We start from the raw sequence: 27,575 nt of genomic DNA, 5'->3' as shown, positions 1-27,575 counted from the left end.
GCATTGAGATACAACGTACCTGGGTACCTGGCAATCAGCATAGAGATACAACGTACCTGGGTACCTGGCAATCAGCATATAGATACAATGTACCTGGGTACCTGGCAATTAGAATAGACATACAATGTACCAAAGTACCTGACAATCAGCATAGAGATACAATGTGCCTGGGTACCTGACAATCAGCATAGAGATACAATGTGCCTGGGTACCTGACAATCAGCATAGAGATACAATGTGCCTGGGTACCTGGCAATCAGCATAGAGATACAATGTGCCTGGGTACCTGACAATCAGCATAGAGATACAATGTACCTGGGTACCTGGCAATCAGCATAGAGATACAATGTGCCTGGGTACCTGACAATCAGCACAGAGATACAATGTACCTGGGTACCTGACAATCAGCATAGATATACAATGTGCCTGGGTAACTGGCAATCAGCATAGAGATACAATGTTCCTGGGTACCTGACAATCAGCATAGAGATACAATGTACCTGGGTAACTGACAATCAGCATAGAGATACAATGTACCTGAATACCTGACAATCAGCATAGAGATACAATGTACCTGAATACCTGACAATCAGCATAGAGATACAATGTGCCTGGGTAACTGGCAATCAGCATAGAGATACAATGTGCCTGGGTACCTGACAATCAGCATAGAGATACAATGTACCTGGGTACCTGACAATCAGCATAGAGATACAATGTGCCTGGGTACCCGACAATCAGCATAGAGATACAATGTACCTGGGTACCTGACAAACAGCATAGAGATACAATGTGCCTGGGTACCCGACAATCAGCATAGAGATACAATGTACCTGGGTACCTGGCAATCAGCATAGAGATACAACGTACCTGAATACCTGACAAACAGCATAGAGATACAATGTGCCTGGGTACCCGACAATCAGCATAGAGATACAATGTTTTCCTGGACAGTGCCTGGACTAAACGGTTTGTTATTTGCTTAATCTTTAAAATAAATCGATAAGAAAACAGGGCATCATGTGAACAGAAGGGTAACACAAGTTATGGGTGCTTTTCAATGTTTTATTCAGCTGTTTTATATCCAGTGAAGTGACTGTTCCACTTTAAGATATGCTTTTGAAAGTATCCTTCCTTTACAAAGTCAAAAGCAGCCATAAATATTCTTACTGAAGTCAGATAAATTAAATCAGAATAAACCCAGAAGGAGAGTAAAATGACGTTTACATTTTTACATTATTTGCTATTTTATCCCATGCAGCAAGGCTCCATATTTACATGAGGCACGGCGTCACTCAACTTGTAAGTGACTATTGTATTATACGGAATAGTTACATGGGTCCCGATCTTTGCCAGATGTTCCTTCAAAACATGGATCGGAGACTCAAATGACAGTAAATGACGTGCAAATAACAGTAAATGAGTATATCAGCTGGTTAGCAAAGTTTCATAGTGAAAAATAGGGCAGTTATGAGAAGCCTTGAGTGATATATGAACGATTCTTTGGAAACAGCATGTTTCACTGCGATAATGTGATATATAGGTCATGCAGCTCAGAACTTGAAAAAGGACTGTTAAAAATAGATCAATAAAATCTATTACAAACTCGGTATATGTAAAACTATGAGGAAAATATATACGCTGCTATTAAACGTGCTGTTCCCATACAAGTCAAGGCAGTGTTTGTTTCTACATACTCCCTTCTATATGCTTTATATAATACAGTACTTTCAATGAGAGAGGGGCTAGCTGTACGTTATGAAAGCATATACATCTAAACAGGGTGTTTACTCCTCTCCACGCTCAGTCTGGGGACACATACTTACATTCCCAGGGTTAATATTTCAAATCTAAAATATTAAATAGTGATTATACATGCAATCTTTTATGGGTTGACGAACAATATTCATTGACATAAAACTGCAAGCAGGTAAACACAGCTTTTGGTGCTTCTACAAAGACCTTTCAATCATCGTGAGTTTGATTTGGTTCATACATAGTGGGGTCATTTAACCAATCTCCATGTGTCCCATAGTTGCCATGAGTCAATGTGAATTTTATTGGGGGAGAATATGGGGCCAGGGTTCCGTTCAAACGAGCGTTGTGCATCAATTTCGGACAGTACCTCTGTAACAGAGGGAGCGGCGTTTGATTTCCAGGTTCTTGCTATTATTCTTTGCGTTGTCAGCGCTATATTCATGATCAATTTCATCTTGCACTTTGGTATAGTGGCCGGCAAGTCCAGGAAAAGGTATGTTTGAGATGAGAATGGGAGTGTGCACTTCACTAACTGTGCGATTTTGGAGTGTATGGCATTCCAAAAGGGTGGGAGGACACTACACTACCACCACACATTTAGCGCAGATCCCACTTCTGATTTGCATCTCCAGCACAGTGGGGAGGAATTGGGGTATAATTTGTGTATGCGGCTGGGTACCATATACCACCAGTAAAGGGTCTTGCAATGTTGCTCTATGTGAGCTGCTGATTTGATCAGCTTCCTAGGTAGGTTAATAATAAATTCCCAAAAGTTTTTGCGAGTATGTGCAATGCAATTCATCTGCCCAGTGCATAGCCGGGTTGGAGTTTGCAAAATGTAGGTATTGCGATAATAATTTGTAACACATGGAGATTGGATTACATGTTGATAGCAAGGATTGATTAATGCACATTTGTTCCCACTCTGTGATTTTGGCTGTGGAGGTCCGTGTCAGGGTATCTCGATTGGGAGCACTTTTTAAAAAGGACCATAATTGAACGTAGGAGTACTGTGAGAATTTTGGGAGGGTGTATTTATTCATTAAGGGTTCGAACTCAAGAAGAGCGTGTAAATGAAATAATTGGTAAATGTGGGAAACACCTCTCTCGGACCATGGTCTACCATTGAATGTAGGGACGAGGTATGGGAGGGACGCTAGTGGTGTGGCGAGGGAAATCTTAATGTGATTGCAGAGACGGTCTCTAGACTTTTCCCACACTTGGAGAAATAATCTAATATTCTGTAGAGAAGTCGGAATTATTGGGCGCAGGTGCTTTGGTAACCACATTATATTGAAGAGCGTGTGTGGTGATAGCAGGCAGTTCTCTATCTGTACCCACTGGGGGTGAGACCTTGACAATAGGTGCGGGATGCTAGTTGCAATGACAGTTGCATGAAAGTAAGTTTGTATGTCAGGTAGTTCTGGTCACCTTGGGCAAAACGACCATATTAAATGCCGTGATTCGCTCTGTCCAGGACAGAAAAAATGTGTTCCATTTCTTTAAAAATAACCTATAGGAATACCAAGTTTTCACATAATAGCATAACATAGGTCTGTAAGATTTTTGGTGACTGTAATGCCCAGATACTTGATTGTATCTTACCTCCATTCGAATTGGAAAGTTCGATGTAGGTGGGAAAGGGTAGTCTCCGGCAGGCCTTTCAGCAAAGGTTATGTCTTAGATGTGTTAAACGAGTAGTAAGACACTCGCCCGTATGCCTTAATCATTTGCATAATGCTAGAAAGGGATATCTTAGGGTTAGTAACATACAACAGGATGTCATCCGCAAACGCACTGACTTTGATCTCTTGTTCGCAGATTCCGACCCTGGTTATATCATTTTTAAGTTTAATGGATTCCAATAATGGTTCCAAGGCCAGGATATATAAGACTGGGAAGAGGGGGCAACCTTGCCTTGTACCGTTTGTGATTTGAAAAGGGGATGAGAGGAACCCAGCTTGCAGTACTTGTGCCTTAGGGTTAGCGTATAGCGCAAATGTTTTATTTAATTTCTAAGTGCTACTTCCTATTGTGTTTTTATACCCCACTTATTCAAGATTGTTGAAGAAGTTCTTTGAGGGTTCTCATCAATCTATTCTTCCTGTAACATTTTGTATTCTTAGATTTCCTGCATTGTCATATTGTAAAGTTTTGAGGAATATTTTGGCGCAATACAAATGACGATGATAATAACAATTATGATAAGTGGCTGGTCAAATTTCAGAGTTTCTTTTTTTAATCTCATAGTATCTTTGCATACTGATCTTAACTCAATTCCCAGAATCTCTGGAGAAGATGGTCAGGTTTTCATGGTTTAAATCTCATCCCCTTAGTATTGATGGCGGTCATTCTCTGAGAATTTTTAACCAGTCTTAGAACCTACAGGAAGATGGTCACATACTCTGTGTTTTATCTCCAGTGTCAGAGCCTCCAAGATTACTGTAACAATCTCCATGCCATTACTTCAATCTAAAAACGTAGGCCGGGTAGTTACATCGTCTGGGTTTTATTCAGTACAAGAGCTCTGTTATGTTGGCTGCTAGCCAAACTCACCTCGGCAGTGGTCCTTTGTGAAAATAGTTTGGGTGTTCAGTTGCTCACTTAATTTTCTAGCCAAGACATGCTCTAGACCAGGAATCTCAAAATCTGCTTCCCTTCCCCCACTGATGTTGATGGCGTACAACACCTAGAATTATTTGAATGGAACAAATGACCAGAGAATCTTGGGAGGTGTAGTTCAGCAACACCTAAAGAGCCGGAGTTTGAGATGTGCTCAAGAAACTTTTGGTTTCTTACATCCAAATTTTTTCTTTTTGTATTTTGTGTCTTATACTGGATTTGCAAATACAAATTCACCTTGACTATCACCTAAATGATCGTTGACTGTTAAAAACCTTACCTAAAAACGTATTTGGGGCTGTTTTTTGAAAGGGGTGAGTGCCAAGGTCACATATTGTGTATATATTATATACACACACACACACACACACACATATATATATATATACACACACACACACACACACACACACACACACACACACATACATATTATATATTTAATACAATGTTAAACAAATCTGCACACCAGTCAAGCCATAAGACTTGCTTTTCCCACAGAAATCACACAAATCTGTAGTGATGTTACTACTGGAAAGGATTCTGGGTGGGCATATGCAAATTAGTTTAACAAAGAATCACATTTTTGCCTCCTTCCATTATATTTATATATAAATCAGATATTTTAAAAAATGAAAGGTATACAAATTTTAAGTAAGATTGGTGTTACATGGCTGTAATGTTTACAATTGTAAACGTTACAGCTCTGAGGAATCGATAGTTAATATACCCAAGCAGTGTTGGAAAGCTAAATAGGTGAAGTAGGCTATAGTCAACGAGTTGGATGGCAGGATATTAAAAAACAAAACAATAACAACAGTGAAAAAGACAGACTGATCGCCAACTTATATTCTAGACATTACGGTCACTAGAAGAAAAAAAAAATTGCATTTATTAAAGGGAAACTCCAGTGCCAGGAAAACAATCAGTTTTCCTGGCACTGGAGGGTCCCTCTCCCTCCCACCCCCCAATCCCCGGTCACTGAAGGGGTGAAAACCCCTTCAGTCACTTACCTCAGGCAGCGACATGTCCCACGTCGCTGTCTGCTCCTCCCCCGTCGCTCCACCTTCTTCCTCCGTCGGCCAGTGGGCGAGACTGATCCCGCCGCACCCGAGGAGAAGGCGCAAGAGACTGCCGCGGCAGAGGGACCCACTTTATGAAGCACTGCAGGCTCGCTTCTTACCCCGCTTGCGGCCACAAGCCCGTACTGCCCACCCACAAGAGCGGATCTCCCGACGCCCTCGGACCAGACACAAGATCCCCGACCAGCAAAAGGGACGCCGTTGGCGGCAGCAAAAATCAAGACGGGCTGCTAATGGGCCCTGTCCGGAGATGTGTCCCAGGACCATCAAGTGGATGAAGATGGGGAGAAGCCCTCAGGGAGAATCAGGGGGGCTACCAGACTTGCCCATCTTTACACCTACTGCACTCTGGTCCCTCAGCAGACGGTACATCGCTTCCTTAGAGGACTGTATCCTGCCAACTGTGGGCATAGGCTAAAAGGGACTTACTCACAGGGACTGTTTATGTATGTGTCAACTGTCTTCCAAATACCTACACAGTGTAGAGCTGTCCCACTCTTCTATTCCTTAATAGGAATATACATTACCTAGAAATGTTTAGCCTGACATAACTGATACTAGTAGTTAAATGAGCTGGTTGCAGCATGGGTGTACCACTATCCCAACTCTTCATGTCAAGATAATCCTTACTCTGGCAAATTTATTTTCAGTTCTTCGTTTAGACATGCAAACAAAGCTTGAATGGGCTTTAATATAAAATAACCCTATGTTTTAGCTAAGCTACTAGCCTAATGAGAATCTATATACCTGCCTGTTCTTTTAGCTTGATCTCTGTTATTAATATAAAATAGTGCAGCATCTATGACATTGTGTATCGCTTTAAATGTGTCTCATGATATCTCTCCTTCGTCTATGTCATTTATCCAACTATTTGTATTCAACTGCACTACAAAAATAAAGAATTTAAAAAAAAAAAAAAAAGCATTTTTAGTCAGAGTTTATAAAGTAGTATAAAAAGTAGTGTGGAGTTTGTGAGCAACGCTGTTCTTGTCACACAGGTACACGATATCTGACTATATGGTGTTTACGTCCAGAGAGGAATGGGCTTCTTATAGGCCACAGATAATTAATGTTATGGTAAAAGCGTTGAACATTTGTAAATTATCTGACCCACTATGCTCAGTCAAGAAATTTGTTTAAATATATATGTGATTCCAAGTATAGCGATCAAGATTGACAACCTTCAATCTATCCTGTCAGCTTTACACAAATGTAACCAGATCTGTACTAACCATCCAATCACAGCTGCAGCATCAACAGAATAGCTCTTATGGGTACTGACAAAATGATGGGCTCCTTCAAAGCTAGGGTGGAGTGGTCTGCAGATTTGCAAAATAATATAATTGATTGCCTGCTTGCATACAGTTCTTGGAAGGATAACAATAACAGAAAAAAATACATTACACTTTCAGACAACTACTAGATCAAATATTTTGTAGACATATGTAAATGTTCTACACATGTTTTTGGTCTGTTTTTTTTTTTTTTTTTTTAAAGTAAATTAAATTGAAGTGACATTGCATCCTTGCAGAGCCACTGCTTTGAACTGACAATTAAAGGGTTAAAATAATTGTGATACCATCACAGTAGCATGTTTCCCCAATAAAACAAAGTGAAATTAAATCGTATATTCCAGAAGATTACACTATATATTTGGAAACCTCCAGAGAAAGGGATGAGCCAGAAAATCCTTATTAGCGTCAGTGGAGATTTTAGTCTGATACGGCCAATTGTATGAGGTTTAACCCTCTGTGCCCTATTGCAGGGTTATTCACTAAGTCAAGTGAGATTTAAAGTCAATTTCAAATTCAAGATCTAAAAAGTCAGCTATGCTTCCAGTATGCCTAATTTGGCCTTAAATTTGAAACTCAATTTAACTTCTCACTTTAGTAAATAACCCTAACCCATTATCTGAAATAAAAATAAATAAAAAGTAATTATTTAAATATTGAGAAATATTGTTTATGCAATGCTAGATGTCAGTCAGCATAAAACCTGATCGACTATAACAATTGTCAAAACTTCCTGACCACTGCTAAGTATGAATTTTCATCTTTGAATAGTTAGCAATTATGCCAGTAGAGCATCGAAAAATTGCACTTTTATTGACAAGCAGGTTATGTCTATTGCTTCACCTTAGTTCGCTCTCTGGCAGTGAAGGGGTGAAGGTAGCTGGCTGCCAGCGGGAGCAACACTAGCTGGCACTATTCAACTTTTCCCACATGGCTCTGTTAATACAACTAAGCATGATCTATAACAGTCTGTTATTTTAGCACTGGATAGAGACAACTGCTCTGAATTTTGACAAATAAAGTGGTTGTTTTAATGAGGTGGGCATGTATCCACTGGGAACCCGAGCAAAGACCACCAAAATTACTTGTGATGTGTAAGTCAGAATTAAATCCAGGTGTGGGGTGGGGGAGGAACAGCTTGGACAAGCATATGGTTTTAAATGCTGAGTAAGAACAAAAGATTGGACTGGAATATTTAAACACATTATGAACATAAGAATTAATAAAGAAAAAATGTACGTGGTTTCTATTTAGAGAGACCGAGAGGTGGGTATATATATATTTATTTAAATATATATATATATATATATATATACACACACACACACACACACACACACACACACTTGAAAAAGGTTGGGAACTACATATACAAAATTGTAGATTCCAATTCAATTCTCAATTACTTTACAATTCTGGCCTAAACAGGATGGGCCAAAAGTTAAGAGTAGGGTTTGAGGAGTCAATAACTTTCTCATTAATGAACCAATTTCAGTGATATTACATTCAATGAATGCTTAAAGTATGGAGATTTGTTTGACTAAGTATGGAAGATGATATCTTTTAAATGAGCTCCATTTGCCGCCTCGCAAAGTCGGGCTCTTTCAGTTGTATTGTTGATAACATTAGTTAATGTATGAGGCTCTAGCGCTCGAATTTCTGCACGGATATTCTCCTTGAGCTGCTCAAGTGTACGCGGTTTGTTCACGTGCACCTGCTCCTTCAGATATCCCCACAGGAAGTAATTGGGAGCTGAAAGGTCAGGCGAATGTGACGGCTAACATTAAAGTGGCAGCGTTAAGCGCTTTGCGTCAAAATAATGAACCTGCCATTTTATAAATAAAATGCCTCTATTTTACTCATTGCTTCTTATTACTCATGATGAATCTCAAGATCCCAAGACTATAATATGTGCCTGTAAAAAAAATATATTTACCTGTCAAATCCTACTCTGAATTGTGGCCCACCCAATAGCAAATCAGCTGCCAAAGCATGAAAAATGTACAAATTCGTAATAGTATGCACATAGCATGGCTAGTTTCCAAGTGTCAGTAAAAAGTCAGAATTTAAAGGCATAACATGAGAGTGATTAACTTCCCTGTTACTCTGTTACTGTGTTATTTACCCCAACCTAGTTTTATAATGCTTTGCAGTAGTAACATCACTGTAGATTTGTGATTTCTGTGGGAAAAGCAAGTCTTATGGCTTGACTGGTGTGCAGATTTTTGTTTAACATTGTATTAACTATCCACAGACTTCAGGTGGAAGGGGCTTTCAATCACATTTTTTTCCCCACCAAAACTGCTTTGGTTGTTGCTTTGCAAGCACTACCAAGCCTCAATAAGCAAACCAGTAACCAACCTGATGCTGATGATTTGCATTAACAACGAAACAGCTGTCCATGAAGGGTTTACTGGCTTTGCATCTTTTCCCAAGTTGTGTTTTAAAGCTGTTGTTTACAGCAAACACAGACTCAAAGGAATCCATGTTTAAAATGGAATGAGGCTAAAATGTGATTAAACTAATTTGTATATGCCAACCCAGAATCCTTTACGATAGTAACATCACTGCAGATTTGGGATCTCTGTGGGAAAAGCAAGTCTTATGGCTTGACTGGTGTGCAGATTTTTGCTTAACTATATATATATATATATATATATATATATATATAGTACAGATACCTTACATAATAGGTTTACATTACTTTCAAATGTTGATGTTTTATTCAGTAAGTTGAAGTGAAATTAAGTGGTCAATATATCCAATTAAAACTTTAATTTGAATACAGACTTGTTTTTGAGAGGAAATGCAAGATTGCACGTACAGACACACAACAATAACCCCTTCCCAAAAAATAAATTAGTTGTGTTTTTAAGTCTTCAATAGAAAAGCAGGCAAAAAAAGTTTTCATTCTCAAGCAATTTCCATCTATTTCGACATCTATGAAGAAAGGCACGAGGGGTCATTTTCCTCCTCTTATAAATTGGACCAAGTATTGAAATCCCTTCAGCTAATATGAAATCTATGCTTATATAGCCCTCAATGCTTTGACTGGTGCAATGAGGGAGTGTCATAAATAATTTTGCCAAGGGGCATCTGGGATGTAAATCAATCCCTGAACGAATGTCTTTGATTTTATCTTAGCTCATGCCTTGAAAAAGATCTATGGATGCCTGTGAAAGTGTATCTCTTTATTCAAAATACAAGTGTACAAAGGACATTCAAGATGACGTAATACAGTATACATGCTGCTTTATTTCTTATTAGTTTATTATTGATGCCAAAAGATTAATGCATATCTTATTGTATCGCATTGATAATACTACATACTTGTAGACTGGAAAAACAAATGAACTAGCCATATCCCTTAAAGGCATGAAGGGTTTTAGAAGTTTGGTCCAAGGAAACCTGGCCAGCAGAAAGCCACTTGGAGATAAGAGTATTTCTGCTATGCTGCTAGGCAACACATCGCTGACAAGCCTCACACTGCTTACAATACTGACTGTTTTAAAGGAGAGGTTTTCATTATACAACCGTCATTGCCAGATGGGCCCATAGCACATTTTAGCAGAGCAATATGCAGTGTACTCTGGGAGCATCATGGTTAAAACTGCACTGCCAATATTAAATAGAAGATTTAAATTAAATCTACTAATGATAATTATATTTATTTGTAGAGAGCCATAAATAAAAGCAGAGCTTGATCCAGTTCTTAAATGTTATTATAAACCGGATTTCAACATAGGCAAACTAACAAGGTGGAGATGGCCACAATACTGGTGTGTTCTCAAAAATATTCCATGGTTACACATGGGTGTTGTAATTATTATTATTAAATGTATTTGTTCTAAATAGCCATCATATTCTGCAACAATTAGAATGACCTACAAGTAAATTTAACAACAGTCTAGCTCTCATAGGTATATACTTTGTACCCTTCCCCCCTATTTGTACATGGACAATGTCAGTATTGGGGCTATGGTTAACAGAAATATACAAAATGGTGTCTCATATTATCCTAAGAATTTTTAAATTTAGACAGGTGTATAATTAATTACCCTGAAGTTACAGGAACCAGAAAATGTGAAAATACAACCAGAATAGATTTTTTTCCCCTGTAAATTATGTGTTTATTTCTGAACTGTATATCAGATGTTTTTTTGTTTTTATGCCCTACTTAAAAACTAAGAAGAAAATAATTAGAATTTAGGGATTTTGAAAGCTAAACCACACATTGGTCCAGCATAAATAAAGAAATCCATGTATATGAATTTAAGTTAAACTGAAGATAGATATAAAAAGTAAGTAGCACGAGAGGTGAGAACAGACAACAGCTCAATTAGCCTACCCTTCGGTGGGTCCCCTGCTCAGATCTCAAGCTGGTTTTAGCTCATATTGTGCCATTACAGAGAGAACATATCTGAAGTATATCAGACTGGTCCCACCCACACGGGTAGTCCAGATTCAAAATGCCAGCAAGTTCCCTCTGCACGAAAGATACGGCAACCCCAGACGATCGTTTCAACCTTGTAAGGTATCATCAGTGAGGTATAGCCAATATCCCTCTCAGCACAGTGAGGAAGGGATCCACATCTGGATTACCCTTTAAACTTAAAGAGAGAAAAACAAGTAGCAAGAGAGGTGAGAACGGACAACAGCTCAATTAGACTGCCCTTCAAACCAGCTTGAGATCTGAGCGGGACCCACCAAAGGGCAGGCTAATTTGGATAATGTTTTTGGCCTTAAATTTGAAATTCACTTTGAATTTCGGACATTTCTCCCTTTAGTAAATAATCCTGTTAATCTTATTACACAAAATTATTCTTAAAATTGTAATTCATTTTGATAATTGGTGAAAGAGAAAAAAAAAATAATAAAACACAATTTGTATTACTAAATGAATAAAATTCTAGGGCAGTCAAAGGGAACATTCAATGGTTTTGAAGCACAGGATTGCACTTTACATATACGTATTGATACTGGATTTTCAGATGAGAATTTAGAAAGTAAATCCCACAGTTCCTTGTGTACCTACGTTGAAAAAGCTTACAATAGTTAACAACAGAAGTGCAGAGAATATGCAGTTGACATCATCACAGTTATAATTAATAGGGCTATCTACCTTGACTTGCAGATCCTCTGAGCTGTCGGTATCCATGTAAAGGCTAAGTAGTTTTGGTAATACATTCGCTACAGCAACAGCACGTGCATGCTCCGGAGTGTGTCTCCCAATCTGGCCCAGGGACCAGGCAGCAGCCGCCTTTATGTGATCCTCGGATTCTTCTGACAGGCAGATGGCTAATTGTGGTACCCCCTGCAAAGTTCAACACAATTGTTCTTAGTGAAAGGCCATGCAAGCCAAAAGCTACTTCTACTGAGGCATTGTAGCTAAAGATTAGTTTAAAAAATATATATTTAAAAATAATATATATATATATATATACACTACTACAGTCATTAAATCATAATAAATGCTTTTTAGTATGCTCTCTATCTGAGACACGGTAGCAATGTGTACTCGCTCTTAAGTGGTTGCAGGCCTTTTTCTACTTTAAATGTGAACAGCTATAGGTTACGTTCATTTCTTTTTCTACCCTCTAAGAGATGTGTATTAGACTGTTATTCTGAATAATCCTCTCACTGTGCTGGAGAGGATAGATCTAATGGCTGCCGAGGAAGATGACCATTTGTTTTCGCTGATAGGAATGTGTTTCCTTATCATGCTATTATAAACACTTTACATTGAACAAAAGGGAGTCTGAGTTACTGGCCAGCAGCTTTCAGATTAACAAGGAAGAACACAGGCTTCCAGGTGAAAGGATTAAAAGGCAGAGCAATTGTTGATGAAAAAAATAATATTGAGGCTCATTAGTCGAAGTTTAGCCTATACACCCACATTTCATTTTCCTCTTAGGATGATCTCCCATTTGTAACGCTTCCCTTTGTTAATAGTCTTCCATTTCCATTAATGAAAGGACGGGTAGTCTCTGTGTGAATAGCATCCATCACCCTTTATAATTACCATGACCAGGAGACTCTTTAAAGAATTAATTCTTTAATATTTTATCACAAACATTCTGGGTAAGGCCCACCAGTCACTTCTAACATGTTGTAATCACTAATATGATGAGAATGCATCATTAAATCATTGATCTAAAGGGCTGCGCTCGGCACAGAAGGCCATGCAATTCTGCCCCTTCCCTCAATCATTCATTCATTAACATGATTAAATGAGAAGGATATTGTATTGATTAGATTAAGATACGTAGATTTAGATAGCCAAATATAAAAGTGAGTTGCATGCTGGTACATGAATAAGAAAACCAATTAAATATACCCTTATTGTAACCTTCACCATTCCATAAAAAATATAACTTTTTTGCACAAGTAATTCACACATGCAAACATTACAATTTTAAACAATTCCGAAAAATCCATAAACATATATAAATCACATAGATTTAATGTATTTAAATAACACAACTGCTTAAGATTCTTTCAACAATCCTACCGGTGGGCTTCTTCGTGGTTACTTTCTATTGGGGAGGTCAATAATGGACATATAAATGTATCTGTCTATTTGCACACGTTATATATTCTTAATATATATTTTTACATTTTATTTATATTTTTTTTTATATGTATTTATTATATCTTAAGACATTTTAGGTCTGGAACCTCTGTGGGTGGTTCAACATACTGTAACATAATCAAGTGATTTAGATACAGCAGTGAAGTGCCATGTACTTAGATACCAAAATATGTCTAAAGACTGTGGACTTGGCAATCATCAAAACTCATATCTGAGTAAGAGAACACATGCGGGTGGCTAAAAATAATATAAGTATATACTGTATACCAAACCTCAGCTATTGAGAGAGAGAAATAATTAAGGGAATACTGCCAATATCGAAACAGTACTGAGGACATTATATGTTGCCTCAAAGGAAATGATTGATAATTTTGAAATTTGATGGGACACATTCTGGAGACAGTATACACCAGGAGACTAAAGGTTGAGTGGTTGATGGATGTCTCCAGGAGCCAGAAATTGTATTTTACTTAACTTTATGGTTAAGTAATTTAGTTAACATTTTTTTTTTTTTTTTTTTTACTTGTATATCTCTCCCCCCCACCTCCCCCTCCCATTCGTTATTTCAAAGTTACATAGACATGTTGCAGTTGGGGAGAGTGAGACACCACATTGTTCTCTCCTCAACCCCACTTCCAGTATTTTAGTAAGCTGAGAACCACAGCTGTAGCCATTGAGTGCCACTCCCAGTTACCTCAGGCAGCCCTGTACATAATGTACGCAGGCCAATTATTAGATAACTGCAGTACAGGATGATATCACACAGTGCAATATGGCTGGTTTGTATCGCACACTGTGATATCGCATTATACAATGCAACATCTGAAAATACCATCTGCTTCTTAAAACATCGGACAGATTACGGCATACATATATCTAACTATAACTTCCAATGTCCACACCCCTAGTTTACATTAAAGGTAAAATCATCTTTCATTCCACCATTAACTATGCAAATTTATACATATTCTTCTATCCACTTTGTTACTTTCCAGACACTTCCCTCCACCTCTGACAAGTTGATACTACAAACAGATTCCTATTACTCACCTCCCCCATACCCTCAGATTCACCTTATTTAAAGGAAGAAGACACTAACTGTGAAAGTTAAAGAATAACTCAAAAGGTATGGCAAGCTACTGTATGATGGCCTAACGAGAAGAATAGGTTTGTCAAATATAAAAATAAAACCACACATGGTAAGAGAGAAACCATATGTACTGTCCATACATATAATGTGAGGGTGTGTTAGTGTGTTGGTTTGGCAGGTCACCAGATAATTACCAGGATGTTTGTAAGTTCTGCTTTCTTTCTGAAAAGTGCTGAAATTGGAGTCCATGTGCTCAGTTTGATAAACCAATTAACAGTTTAGGGTTCGGATCTCAAAGAAATGGACACGATTAAAGGATTTCATGCCGGGAACATAGGAGTTTCTTATACTGCTGGGCAGTGCTTTCAGGCCATGGAGGATTTCTATGCATCAGTAATCTGACTATTCTAGCGTGTGTTGATATTGTAGGTTTATTCAACTCCGACAGCTGTGCATTTCAAGTGAATAAAATACAATCCCTGTAACACCGCAGCATTAGATGGGCGAGTTTCTAGGCTTCTCCTAGAATGCCTTGCCAAATATGCAAATGAGCACAAACTGCATTGTCACTCTTTTGGTTTTTCTAACGAAAAGCTGTGTATAGAATAGCAGCCTGTTGATAAGAGAAACTGAAAAAATGTGGGTAGGAGATCTGAGAGTGACAATGCTCTATGTGCTCATTTGCATTTTGTTCAGATAATTGTAAGCCTGCTGTGAAAACACAACCATTCAAATCTGCTCTGTATAGTGCAGGTATTTTCCTTGCCTTACTATATGCAGATGTTGCACTTATTTCCACATATTTTATTATTTAGTTAAATCAGTAAGGAGCTTATGTTTCTTTTTTAGACAAATACGGTTAAATCCCATTTTTAGCCTGCTATACAACATTTCTTGGGTTTCAACCAGGCAGCGCGATAAGATCCAATTCTGCAGAAGGTACGATTAAATAAATTGTTCATTGCAAGTCATACAGCAAATTCGATCCCATAGGTATCTTCTATCACACCAAGAAAAGATTAATGTAGGATCTCTCCCCAATTTTTTTTTAAAAGTTGATGTTTAATTACTTTACTGTGGCACTCATACATAACACTGATGAAATCAGGTTGTTCCTTGAACAGGATGCAGGGATGATAATGTTCAGATGTAAGGACTAAACATGTAGAACAATGAGCAGATAAAATACAGCTAATTTCTAGATAGCTGAATGCAGAGTCATTGCTCGACAGACATGAGTCTTGGTAAAAGCCACTGATGATTCTCCATCCTAAAGCTAAAGGGAATCAACAAGTCATGCGTGTGCTGCTCCCTCCCACATGGTGACATGGAAAGGGTGAGAAAAGGCCTCTTGAACTTTATGGTAATTCTGGATTAAACATCCACAAATGTTACTTCCATAGAACGGACCCACATGCTATCTGTAGACAATCTTGCCCTATTTATGAAGGTTAGGTCGAAAGACAGAAAGAGGCACTCAGGTGAATCAGATGTATCCAGATTCTGCCTTGTGTTGCAGGGCTGCTAAATATTCTTAGTATTATCAGCTTTCATGTTGTGGTTTGCACAAGGTCTATTTAGTGTCTATTTCAATATTCAAAAGAAGTCAAAATGTTTTTATTTAATATGACAGAAGCTGAATATTCAGTCAACTTATTCTAGCAGATTGGAGTTCGATTCATTTTGCACCAACATCGAGCTCACATCCTGGGAATCAGCAAACCAAGCGAAAAAGAGCTGTAACATGGGTAAACTCAGGCTGAATTTGTCAGTTTCATTAGAAAAAAAAAGTACCTGTTGGTTTTTAGCTGAACTTGGCAGAAAACTGGGTAACTGAAAGCCTAATAAAGTTCAGCTGGAAACTGAGCTGCCCATAGACTTGGCAAAGAAATGAACAGAGCATGAATTGCACAAGGATTACATTAAATACCCAGTCCAAGAGTGTTTATATTACTTCATTTCAATAAATACAAAGTAAATTGAAGAAAATTGAAGATTTTAGCTAACAATCACCCCTCCCAATGAAAAAACAATACTATTTATAAAGGCTGTCACTTACAAAACAATTAAACAAAATGTAATAAGAACAACAAAAAGCAGACTGAAAATATAACTGACCTTGAAACGCATTTTTGGGTTATACATTTTTTTTTTACAGTTGTAAGATCGTCAAAATATTGCTGACAAGCAATTACCTTCTAGCACACGATAGATATTTCAGGATCTCCTTCATTCTATTATAGCAATTATCAAGTCACTAGGCTGCCTCTGTTTTTTGTTAGTTTTTTTAAAGAAAATTGAACAAGAGTTACTCATTTGTTTATTCTGTACTTGGGGATGAGGAGCATTGGCTCTCACAATAATGTTTGCGATCTCAGCATACTAGCAGGCATTGGGTAACTGTTTCCGACAGTGTATTAAAGGGATTCTATATTGCCAGGAAAACAAACGCGTTTGCCTGGCTCCTGGAGTGCCCCCCTCCCTCGCACTCCTCTCCCTTGGGGCTGAAGAGGTTAAAACCCCTTCAGCCACTTACCTGAATCCAGCGCCGATGTCCCTCGGAGCTGGGTCACGCTCCGCCCACGTTCCTTCCCCGCCGACGTCAGCCGGTGGGGGAGACCTAATGCGCATGTGCGGCAATGGCCATGTGCGCATTAGATCTCCCCATAGGAAAGCATTATTCAATGCTTTCTTATGGGGAAAATCTGACGCAGCAGGTCCAGGAATACGTCCAGCGTCAGATAGCGGACCAAAAGTCCGGAAGCCCTCTTGTGGCTGTCTCTTAGACAGTCACAGAGGGCAGGCAGAGCTGTACCGTAAACATTGCAGTTGCGATAAGTGCAAAAGGGTCACAGCACCCAGACTACTTCAATTAGCTGAAGTGGTCTGGGTGCCTACAGTGTCCCTTTAACATATGAAGTATATTCGTTAGAATGCAATATGACCCAAATTTATTTTTCTAACATACATTGCAGAATATGTTTAAAAAACATATATAGAATACAAATGGTCTTGCCTTATCTTAAGCAACACATTAGATTAATATCTAGCACTTTCATATACAGGAATGGATTAAAATGGTAATTTAATATCTGAAAACAATATTAGGAAACATCTTTCTTAAAATAAAAAGAAATACATTTAAAAAAAACAAAAAAAAAACACACACACACACACACAAAAACTATATGAAAACATATGGACCTTGGAGACGATGACAGCCATTGCAAGGTTCTCTGAATGAGCAGCAACGTAACCCAACATCATGATCCCAGGAAGGCGAACGTTCCCTGTGCAGTTTCCAATGCAGTCAATGACGGCAGCCACTCCCCCGGCATTCACTATGAGCTGGGACAGCTGCAAGCAAACAGGAGAGAAGTTGAAATCAAGAGGAGAAACACAATGAACATCATTTATAAAGAGCAACTCAGGGCCAAAGTTCTAAACAGGGAGTAATTAGTAGGAATATTCCACCCGGTCCTCATGGTGATTGTACCACTTTTAAAATGTTGCCCACAATAGCTCTATACAAATAACCCCTGATGTGTTGTGTGTATAAAAAAGCAGTCATGGGCCAAAGTGCTAAATGTTCAGAAATCCCCGTAAAACGTTGTACTTTTCTGAGAATACAACACATTTAGCACTTTCCCCCGTACATTTCTTCGTATTCTTAATAATATATGGCCTAACATGCCCCAAGCCTGATGAATTGCATGGCAAAATAGCCACATTACAATAATGCTCAAATGTGGCAATTTTGCATCATTGTTGTAATTTATATAGATTAAAGAATCATTCTTCTATATAGAAAGTGTCTTTCTTTTTATACAGTGTCTCTACATGTGTGACCGATTCTCTGTTTCTAATACGTGATAGGTGTATTGCTTTAGAACGCTGAGTTTGTATAATGTGAAGATGCACTGATTCCCTTGTGTATTATAATATTTTGAAACAAACAATTTTTACAGTGCCTTAGAACAGAACAAGTGATGTATCACATAGCATAATTATACACACTGATAAGGAAGAGGGTTATTATCACTAAGCGTTCGCATAATTCATCATTTTAGTAAGAGCTTTCAAAGATAACAATATGTCCCACTTTGAATCCCCATATCGAAATAAGGCTTGCAGTGCCACCAATTATTTGATTGTTCTCCAGACTTATAGTGCTTCAATATGTTGGCGGTTAAAAAAAACAAAAGTAGTAATAATAATAATCATATGTTCTACAGTGCCTAAACCTTTTGTTCCTAAATGACCCAGTAAACTGTTTGAAAGTGGTCTCTATATAACCTGAGCTAATTGATTAATTTAATTTTGCCAGACTGTAGGTTATTTATTAAAAAACATTTTTTTAATACAGTAACACAAATATGGGAGGACTATGATGATCCCTTTTTTTCTCAGATTTATAGTGCTTTTGGCATAAATATGTAATATAGAAATAAAATAAAAAAACAAATTAACAAATGAAAGCTGGTGAAGTTAAAGAAACAGGAGTTTGATTAACAGAAGAACAAATAATAAAATAAAGTATGTTCGTAGAATTATTTAGTCTTTTTTTTAACATGCAAACACAAAAAAAAAACACACAAAAAAAACAGAATAAAATAACGGACTTTTAATCTAGAGACGGGAAAATACTCATCAGCAGAGATGCTTGTTTACATGTGATGTTAAGAGAGTAGCAATTACACTGCTCTGGAAAAGAAATTGTATAATGCTAGTTATCAAGAGGTCGTGACCCAGCACATTTGCTGCTGATGCGTGAAAACATACAATATATAAATTATGATAATTAAAAATAACTGTCTGGCTCCTCCTGTTGTTGGTAAGAGAAAATTAAGATTACAATAAATTAAAGCTTCAGAAGGAAATTTCTAAACCGATTTCATCTTTGTAATTCATAACCCCTTCAGGACCAGGGGTACAGCAAATCCTTTTATATCAGGACATGCCTGACATGTCATCGGTAAGGGACCATTACACTGGATTTTCCCCTTAGGGATAATAAAAAAGAAATTACACTATTTTATACTTACGGTATTTGCAATTCGTTATTTCACCAAACCAAAAGTACTCATCACCATAGCTAAACAAAAGCTCAATATATTATAGTGTCAATAACAGGGTTATTTACTAAAGTGAGAATTAAAAGTCAATTTCAAATTTAAGGCCAGAGTAGTCAACCTGAAAGCATAGCGAACGTAGAGAATTTTTCCAGTTGAGCTATTTTGCCTTTGAATTTAAAATTCACTTCAGTTCACTTTGAATTCTTGCTTTATTAAATAATCCTGTGTGTGTTCCTTTAATTTCACATTTATCATGTTTTTCCCCAAAGTTTATTGTAGTCCATTTATATGTGTAGGGATATTAAATACAGACATGTGTGCAATTTGGCACAAATGTATGTTTACTGGCTCAGATGTCAAAAGCACTGCATAAACAAAGAAATTAAAGTGGCTTCTGCATTGTCGTGGGGTGTTTTTTTGTGTAACCGTCATGTTTATTCAGCAAAACATGGCTAATCATCAACAAAGGCATGCTTTAGTAAAACATACTTATGTGTGCTGGCTGTCTTGGACACTTTTTACTAAACATAACCATTGCAAAAAAATGGTGCAACAACAGAAAAGGACTACTAACAACCCCCCCCCCCCCTCTCCCCACAAAACAAATAAATTAATTAAAATACATAAAGTTGTGTGGCCTGCACCAATATAAAAATAAATGAAAAACTCAGACAATGGAAAGGCAGGGCAAATAGTTATCGATTATTTCATATAGCATAATTCTACATCATCATACCCATTGCATGGTTGTTGCTAAATAAATTGTAAGTCAAGGATTTTGTTTATTTAGGGCTATTCGATAACGATATTATAGTATGTGTAATATCTTCATACTTTGGAAGCTTAAGCAGATCTATGCATTTCTATTACAGCCAGCACAAAAAAAAGAAAACCAAATTAAGAGCGAGACAAAATGGTTAGCGTTTTTTATTTATACATCTCACCCAGTATAGTAAGTGCTCATTAGCCTCGCAGAATCAACACGTCTGCTATCAACTTAGCAACAACCCTTGAGGGCAGGAGGTCCCTTCACCACAGCCCACAGAAGTCATGCTGAGTCACAGTGCTGCGACTACCAACAAAAGGAAGGATTTAAATATCCCACACGTTAATTCATCTGATGATGACTCACATAGAAAAGGATTAAAGTATCATTTTAATTTGTAGTTAACTCCCACCTCCCTCCACACCTCCCAATGATGTACTGAGAACGTTAATCAATGCTGTATTATATGTTAACCCTACGTGTCGCTAATTTGAGCATGTTACCTCAGGAGTGTGTCGTGCAATTTCTCGGATTAGAGTGGCTGCATTTTTCATTACATATTCGTCAGGGTCTTTCAGGCATGTCAATACAACTGGAAATATCTCGGCCTCAACGACCATTTCTGCTAAATCCACAGAATGCTTTGAGATCTGACTGAGGGCAGAAAGTACTTGTCGCTGTGATAAAAAAAAAAATATATATATATATATATATATACACAAAGTACATGTTACTATAGTTAAAACATGGCTCAAAGGAAAAGGAAGAAATTAACTCAGTAGGTAACAACTCAGCTTAATGTCTTATTTGTCGCTCCATTAGACCATGAGCTCCCACACTAGTGCTTGTTTGCAGGGGTACAGAATTTAGGGATTTTCCCAATCATATTCCAAAAAGGAAATCAATCAAATACCCCCACTGGCAGGTATTTGAAAAATCCTGACACCAGTAATTTAACATTCACAGCTGAAAACTGTAAGCATCTCTCAGCCATTTATCTACAGCCATATAAATTAAGCACTGGCACTGCAGCTGTAGTGAATCATGGGGAATAAAGTTCCCAGTAGCTGCCATGCCAATGCATCCATATGCAGTTGCTGATGTAGAAAAATCCATCCAGAACCATTATCCAAGCATGTTCTTTAAAAGGTAAAAATGGAAAAACAGCAGTTTTAATGTAAGAGGAATACTAACCGACTGATTCAATGTTCATAAATTAAAGGTCACAAACTGAATCAAAGCAAGCAATCAAGTGCTGATTCTCACATATTTTAATTCTGATTTGTTTTCCCATTCATATGGTATACGTAAAACAGCCTAGGTTAGAAATAGTGAGTTCCATGAACGACAATGATAGGTAGTCAGTAAATATATAACTACGTGTAGTCACTAAATATATTTGTTTCTGCTGTAAATCTCCGGGTTTTGAGAATTATTGTGCGCATTGCTTATTACTTACTGAATTTATCATTATCAATACTTGTTTAAATTAAATGTTGGGTGTATATTAAAAACATTTTCCAGTTACAAAAATAGGCCTTTTTTGTTAACAGGATTCTTAAAGAACCAAGTCTTAAACCTGCATAATGTACTCCTAAGTGAATGGAAAGAGAGAGGGTGACACTGCTGCTTTAACCCTATATGTACCAGAATAGCATTGTATTACACACTGCTCCGGAGGCTAACACTTTACACTAGTAAATATGTTATTAAATGATCTGTCTTTAGGAATAGATTTTCATGGCAGAGTTTAGAAAATTAAATTTTATGGGCTCTATATAATGTCACTGCTGTAGAAAATATATCTAGTTGTAATATATTTACACATGCACACACAAACACACCATCAATCAATCAATCATATCATAGTATATGCTACAGGGTGACAGACGGATTGGGAACGTAAAGACCGTACGGAGTACAAAGGAAAATCAAGAAAAATACCTTAAGTTTAGCATCTGGATTGAGAATCATTTGAGCTAAGTGGGCAATTGCCCCAGCGTCCACCACGGTCTGTGCTAGCTCTGGAGAATGCTTTGATAGATCGCTCAGGGCTGAAGCAGCAATCCTTTTCAGTGCAATTTCTGGCTCCTGGATACAGAGGACGAGCAGAGGGACAGCTCCTGCATCCACCACAGCCTGTGACAGTTCTGGGGGTCCAACAAGAGGTAATTAAGTAAGCATGGGTGACTGACCCTTGTGCAAGCCATTTTTCACCATGACAAACACAGCAAAGAAAAGAGGGCAGAGTACTCTCAGTCTGGATATCTGCATTTCAAATCAGCCCTCCCAGTTCCTGAAAGCCATGTGGACCAATCCATGGCTGAATGGAATACTGGTCAATAGCTGTACTTCTCTATACATGCACACATTTGAGGTAGATTAGGATGTAATAGTTTGTTATTCTACTGGAGAAAAAAAAAAAAAGTAAGCAGATGTCAACTGTTTAAATCCTGACTAGCCTCCAATAGGTTAGCATTTTATGCATGGATAACTGAGCAGTACAAAGAAAGGTTATTTCACACAGTATAATAAATAGAGGAGGGGTTATCTCGCCTATTTAATAGATTTAAAAATCTGCATCTTATCATCCAACTAGAATCTAGATAATATATTCATTGTATGTTTTTGGATTCAAATAATTGAAGTGAAAAATAAATTCAGAGAAGGCTAATAGTGCATTTACTGTCAATATGTTTGTATGAATAAAAGTGTTCTATTTAGAGTCTTGGTTTTTTTTTGTTTTTTTTTAATCAACATCAGAATTCCTGTAGAGATGTTTAAATTAATATTTTGTAATGAAACAATTTACTTTTGTGTACAGAGACAGTGTACAAAACCAATAACACGTGTGCTATAAAATTAACATTATATTGTTATTTAATGTCGGTTCTCCTCTTGTGATGGGGTATATACCGTAATTAATAAAGAATAAAACTGCAGGCACTTTTTTTTTGTTTAAGCATTTACAAATAATTGCATTAAAGTAGCAGTTAATATGATAAATATTTTTATTTACAGTTTGGTCTAACAAATAAATATTATGGTGTGTATAACATACCGTAGTTATCCAAGAAAAAAAAAACTACCGGTAATTTAGCCACTTAAAAGATAGCAGTGTAATTTATATGTTGAAAGAATATGTACTTACTCAATCTCTAAATACATATAGATGACGCACTAGATTTACATTTGAATAAGAATATGTTGATTACTGAAATTGGCTATTATTATTATTGTTATCATCATCGCCATTTATATTGCGCCAACAGATTCCGTAGCGCTTTACAATATTAGGAGAGGGGGGATTTAACTATAAATAGGACAATGACAAGAAAACTTACAGGAACGATAGGTTGAAGAGGACACTGCTCAAACGAGCTTACAGTCTATAGGAGGTGGGGTGTAAAACACTAAATAAGTCCAATAAATCCATATATCCCTGATTGCAACATAACCTTAAAAGTCTTTGGAATAAATTACTGTTTATTATTGCAGTGAAGCAAACTTCTAAGAGATAAAATGACTGGTTGTGAAACTATACTAGCTTATTACTTAAAAATATGAGTACCTTATATCTGGGGAAAGAGAAAACAATTTATTGTCTTTTTTCATGGCAGACTTACTTGATCTGCCCTGTTTTTCTTACGGTTTTATTATTATTTAAAAAGCGCCAAACAAATTACGTGGACCTGAAAAATGTATTGGACCAGATATAAAAAACTATTTAATGTAGAAAAAAAAGAAATAAATAAAAAAAGAAAAAGCTTTGCTCCTATTCAAAGATGTTTAACAAATAAAAAAAACCAGCTTATAGAATCTAACATTTCCAGAAATGTTCTATTAGAAACCTCTATCTCGGCTTTCATTTTAAAATGAAGCATGTACAGTGAAACTATCTGAGCAACTGTTCATTGACTAGCTAAGAAGACTAAAAAAAAGTCGTGCGAGGTATCACCAAAATACATTATGCTACATTATTGAGCTGGACAAGGGTCAGACAGACTATACATTTATAAAGGAATGGAAGATTTTACTATGAGGTTTAAATGGCAAAGATGGATTTGTTTACACAAGAAAACTGACGCCAAAGAAGGGACATGATGGCTATTAACAAACCTCATCCCATGTTGCTAGAATCCATAATTACATACACCAGTTGTATCTGTTCACAATAAATCAAGGAAAGGCCATGTGTAGATGGAGATATTTTTTAGTTAAGCAGACACTGATGTTTTTTTTGTCCTGTGTTTTAGATGTATTCACAAATTGCTGCAGGGCTTCAGTGAAAATGCTGTCTCATTATCCCAAAGGTGAGGTAATTTGAGTAACTAAAGTGAGTGAACCACAAAGATTTTCAATGATAGGTTGTATGTCAAAAGGACTGTGCATTTTTTAAAGTAATAGCCAAATTATCCAATTACTACTTCAAATGGCAACTTAAAATAGCCATAAAGGGCAAGAGCTTACACATTCTAACATTAGCTGCATTGCATGGGGACTCAAAATAAATTGCACACATACATTATATATATATATATATATATATATATATATATATACACACATATATACACACACACACATAAAGACAGATCAATTGATATAGACAGATAGAACAATAATAGGTAAAGTTCACAGTTTTGCAAAATGGCTTATTTCACATATTTAATATGTGAAGTATTTATGTGGTTAAGGTACGATTTCATGTAAACAAGAGCCCTAAGTGTACAACACAGATAGATTATCCATTCAGAGAAAAAAAATATCCACAACTACCAAAACCACTGCTTCGGACGCCAAATTGTTTTACATATTTAGAATGGATTGACTCTATACTTCAAAAGGAAATTAAAAGCTTGCTATGCATTTTGTTCCAACTTTAGAGTCTCCTTTAGAGTCTTCCTTCCAACCTTAGTTGAATATTGCCTTCAAAACATCCCCTGATAAAGAGAAAGGATACTGGCTGATAAAACCAATTCAGGCAGTTGGATCTGCTCAATGGAGGGGGTCTAGCTTCTCCCCCCTTTTTCCACTTCTCTTCATTTTGATTCACAATAGGATAAACATGCGGGATTGTAACTTTTCTAATTAAGGACTTAACTGCTGTTCACAGCCCTTCTTTGTGTTTTAAATATCTTTCAAACACTTAACTACAACTATCTAAACTCAAACACATTTATAAATATTTGGTATTTTGTACCATAGAGAGCATCAATGCTAAAACAAAAGCCATTTAGGAAGATTGCCAGCAGACATGAATACGAGGTAAAAGCTATTTGCTTTAAGAATAGGCAGAGCAAATTATTGGTAACTTTGACTAACACTGTCATAAAGCACAGGAGCAAAGTCTGAACCACAAGATGTGATTGACATCTTATTCTGTGGGTACCGCTCCTATCCTGTTTTGCTGTGTAAAATGTGCATAGTGATCAAATTATCTGCAGCTAGTATAGTTACATCCGTCTACATCCTCCTTCTGAAACACTTAAATTAAAAAAAACAAAACAAAAAAAAACACACTTTGTGATTATGGAGCTACGCAATGTGTATTTATTTACAAAGTATATAAAGTACATCCCTTGTTTCTCCTGATTAACCCTCACATTGTTCTACATTTACTATTCATTACAGCCTAGGAGAGTTCATTTTTTTCTGAAATTACTATTGTCGGAATTAAATCTGGAGAGGCATACTCAGCCACTCACAACCTACCAGAAGCATTAAACGAAGAATTCAGAGCCAACATGCACATATCAGCACCATTAGAATGAACGCTATAGATCCTGGTGGCTTTGGTAGCAGCCCGAAACCAACAATAATTTCAGTACATTAATTCACAAAATGAAAGGGACTATCCAGGCACTAACACAACATCTATGTACTCTTTGGCTGTTGGCCTACGTAATTAGCTGTGTGTATTTGCATACCCAGTATTCTATCGTGGCCATACCTCATTTGTCTAGCCTCCCTCGTTCGAAAACACTTCCTTTGTGGCAAAACTCCCATAGCTGTTCATGTCTTCCGATAGCACAATAAAGGTTTATATGAGTTATAGAGCAACTAACAGCCTCCGTGTAGCTTTCAAGAAGAACGCTTAGAACTGAACTTTCCAGAAACTCCTGTTTTCTAGAGATTTATGGGCTAAAATCAGCACTTTAAAAACTTCCGTCGAAAGTTATTGAAGTTTTCTGGTTGCCGAATAATTAATCATTAATGTATTAATTTTTGTTATAATTAATTGAAATGCTGGTAATTTTGTTTAAATGCCACAACTTCAAATGAGAATATCCTTTCATCATGTATTATTTTGGACTGGATGTTTTGCATATTTTCTAAATGCATTAACTATACTGTGTATTTAAAAAAAAAATGGATCATTTCTGAACTGAAGTGCCATTTAAATGAAAAAAAAAAAAACCCAGTGAGAGCAGTGGCCCGGAACAAAGACATTTTTAACAATGCTTATCCCATATACCCACCACTACATATAGATTTTCACTACTGAGCACAATATGAAGATTAACGAGAATTGTGGAATTCACATTAAAGTGGTAAGAACATGAAAAAAACTTAAATTGTTGCAAATTTATGGTAAAAATGGAGGCGGTTTCATGCAATGCAGGAAACAGTTAATAATTTGTCTAATGAACCCAAATGGCATAATAGTCGTAGTTTCCTATTCTAACTCTAATACAGAAGGGTAGCTCCACACAAGCAGGGTCTGTTTACTACATGTAACACAGGAAGTGGACAATCCCTTTAAACAGGTTGGTCAAACACTGGACGTTTCTCGGTTACAATAAAACCAGCTAACTCTTTTCCAAGCATATTAACCTATATAAAAAAAAAAAATCTCAAAAAGTTATTGTTTTGTTAAAGTATTTACCAGTAAAGTTATATTTTCATTTCAATGTATTTTGCTATGTGTAGTTTGTAGCTAGGTGCTGAGAATATGCAGTAACCCCATTTTTGTCTCTCCTTTCATGCTGTTATCTTAATGTGGAATGTGAACCTGTCGCCTAAAAACATTTACATTAATCATAATGTATCAAATGAATAATCAAATAATCAAATGAAGCATGAAAAAAATATCCATCTGTTGTGTTTACTTGTTCAGTAGTTAAGTTAAACTAAGGCTCCATTTTCAGAGAGAAACTGCAGCGGTGATTTATGCAGATTCACCACTTACAGGTCATCTCTCTGTCACTGCCTCTAGCACCAATAAAGGCATTCTCTAACCACCACTTATCTTACTGCATATATGGGCCCTTTACACTGATCAGCCACAACACTAA

At 37.0% G+C, this 27,575-nt stretch overlaps 1 protein-coding gene across 1 annotated transcript in view; it reads right to left on the bottom strand.

Moving 5' to 3' along the window:
• Positions 1 to 27,575, bottom strand: part of SPAG6 (sperm associated antigen 6) — a 128,567-nt gene that overhangs the window by 26,022 nt on the left and 74,970 nt on the right. The window contains exons 5-8 of the mRNA XM_063450782.1: positions 22,222 to 22,427; positions 20,781 to 20,954; positions 17,641 to 17,793; positions 11,877 to 12,068 (exon numbers count right to left, since the gene is read on the bottom strand). Coding sequence (XP_063306852.1) covers positions 11,877 to 12,068; positions 17,641 to 17,793; positions 20,781 to 20,954; positions 22,222 to 22,427 — 725 coding nt within the window. The remainder of the gene's footprint in view (positions 1 to 11,876; positions 12,069 to 17,640; positions 17,794 to 20,780; positions 20,955 to 22,221; positions 22,428 to 27,575) is intronic.

The sequence above is a fragment of the Pelobates fuscus genome, chromosome 4 (genome assembly GCF_036172605.1).
Source record: "Pelobates fuscus isolate aPelFus1 chromosome 4, aPelFus1.pri, whole genome shotgun sequence".
Taxonomy (NCBI): Eukaryota; Metazoa; Chordata; class Amphibia; order Anura; family Pelobatidae; genus Pelobates; species Pelobates fuscus.
This window is presented reverse-complemented; position numbering and strand designations above follow the sequence as displayed.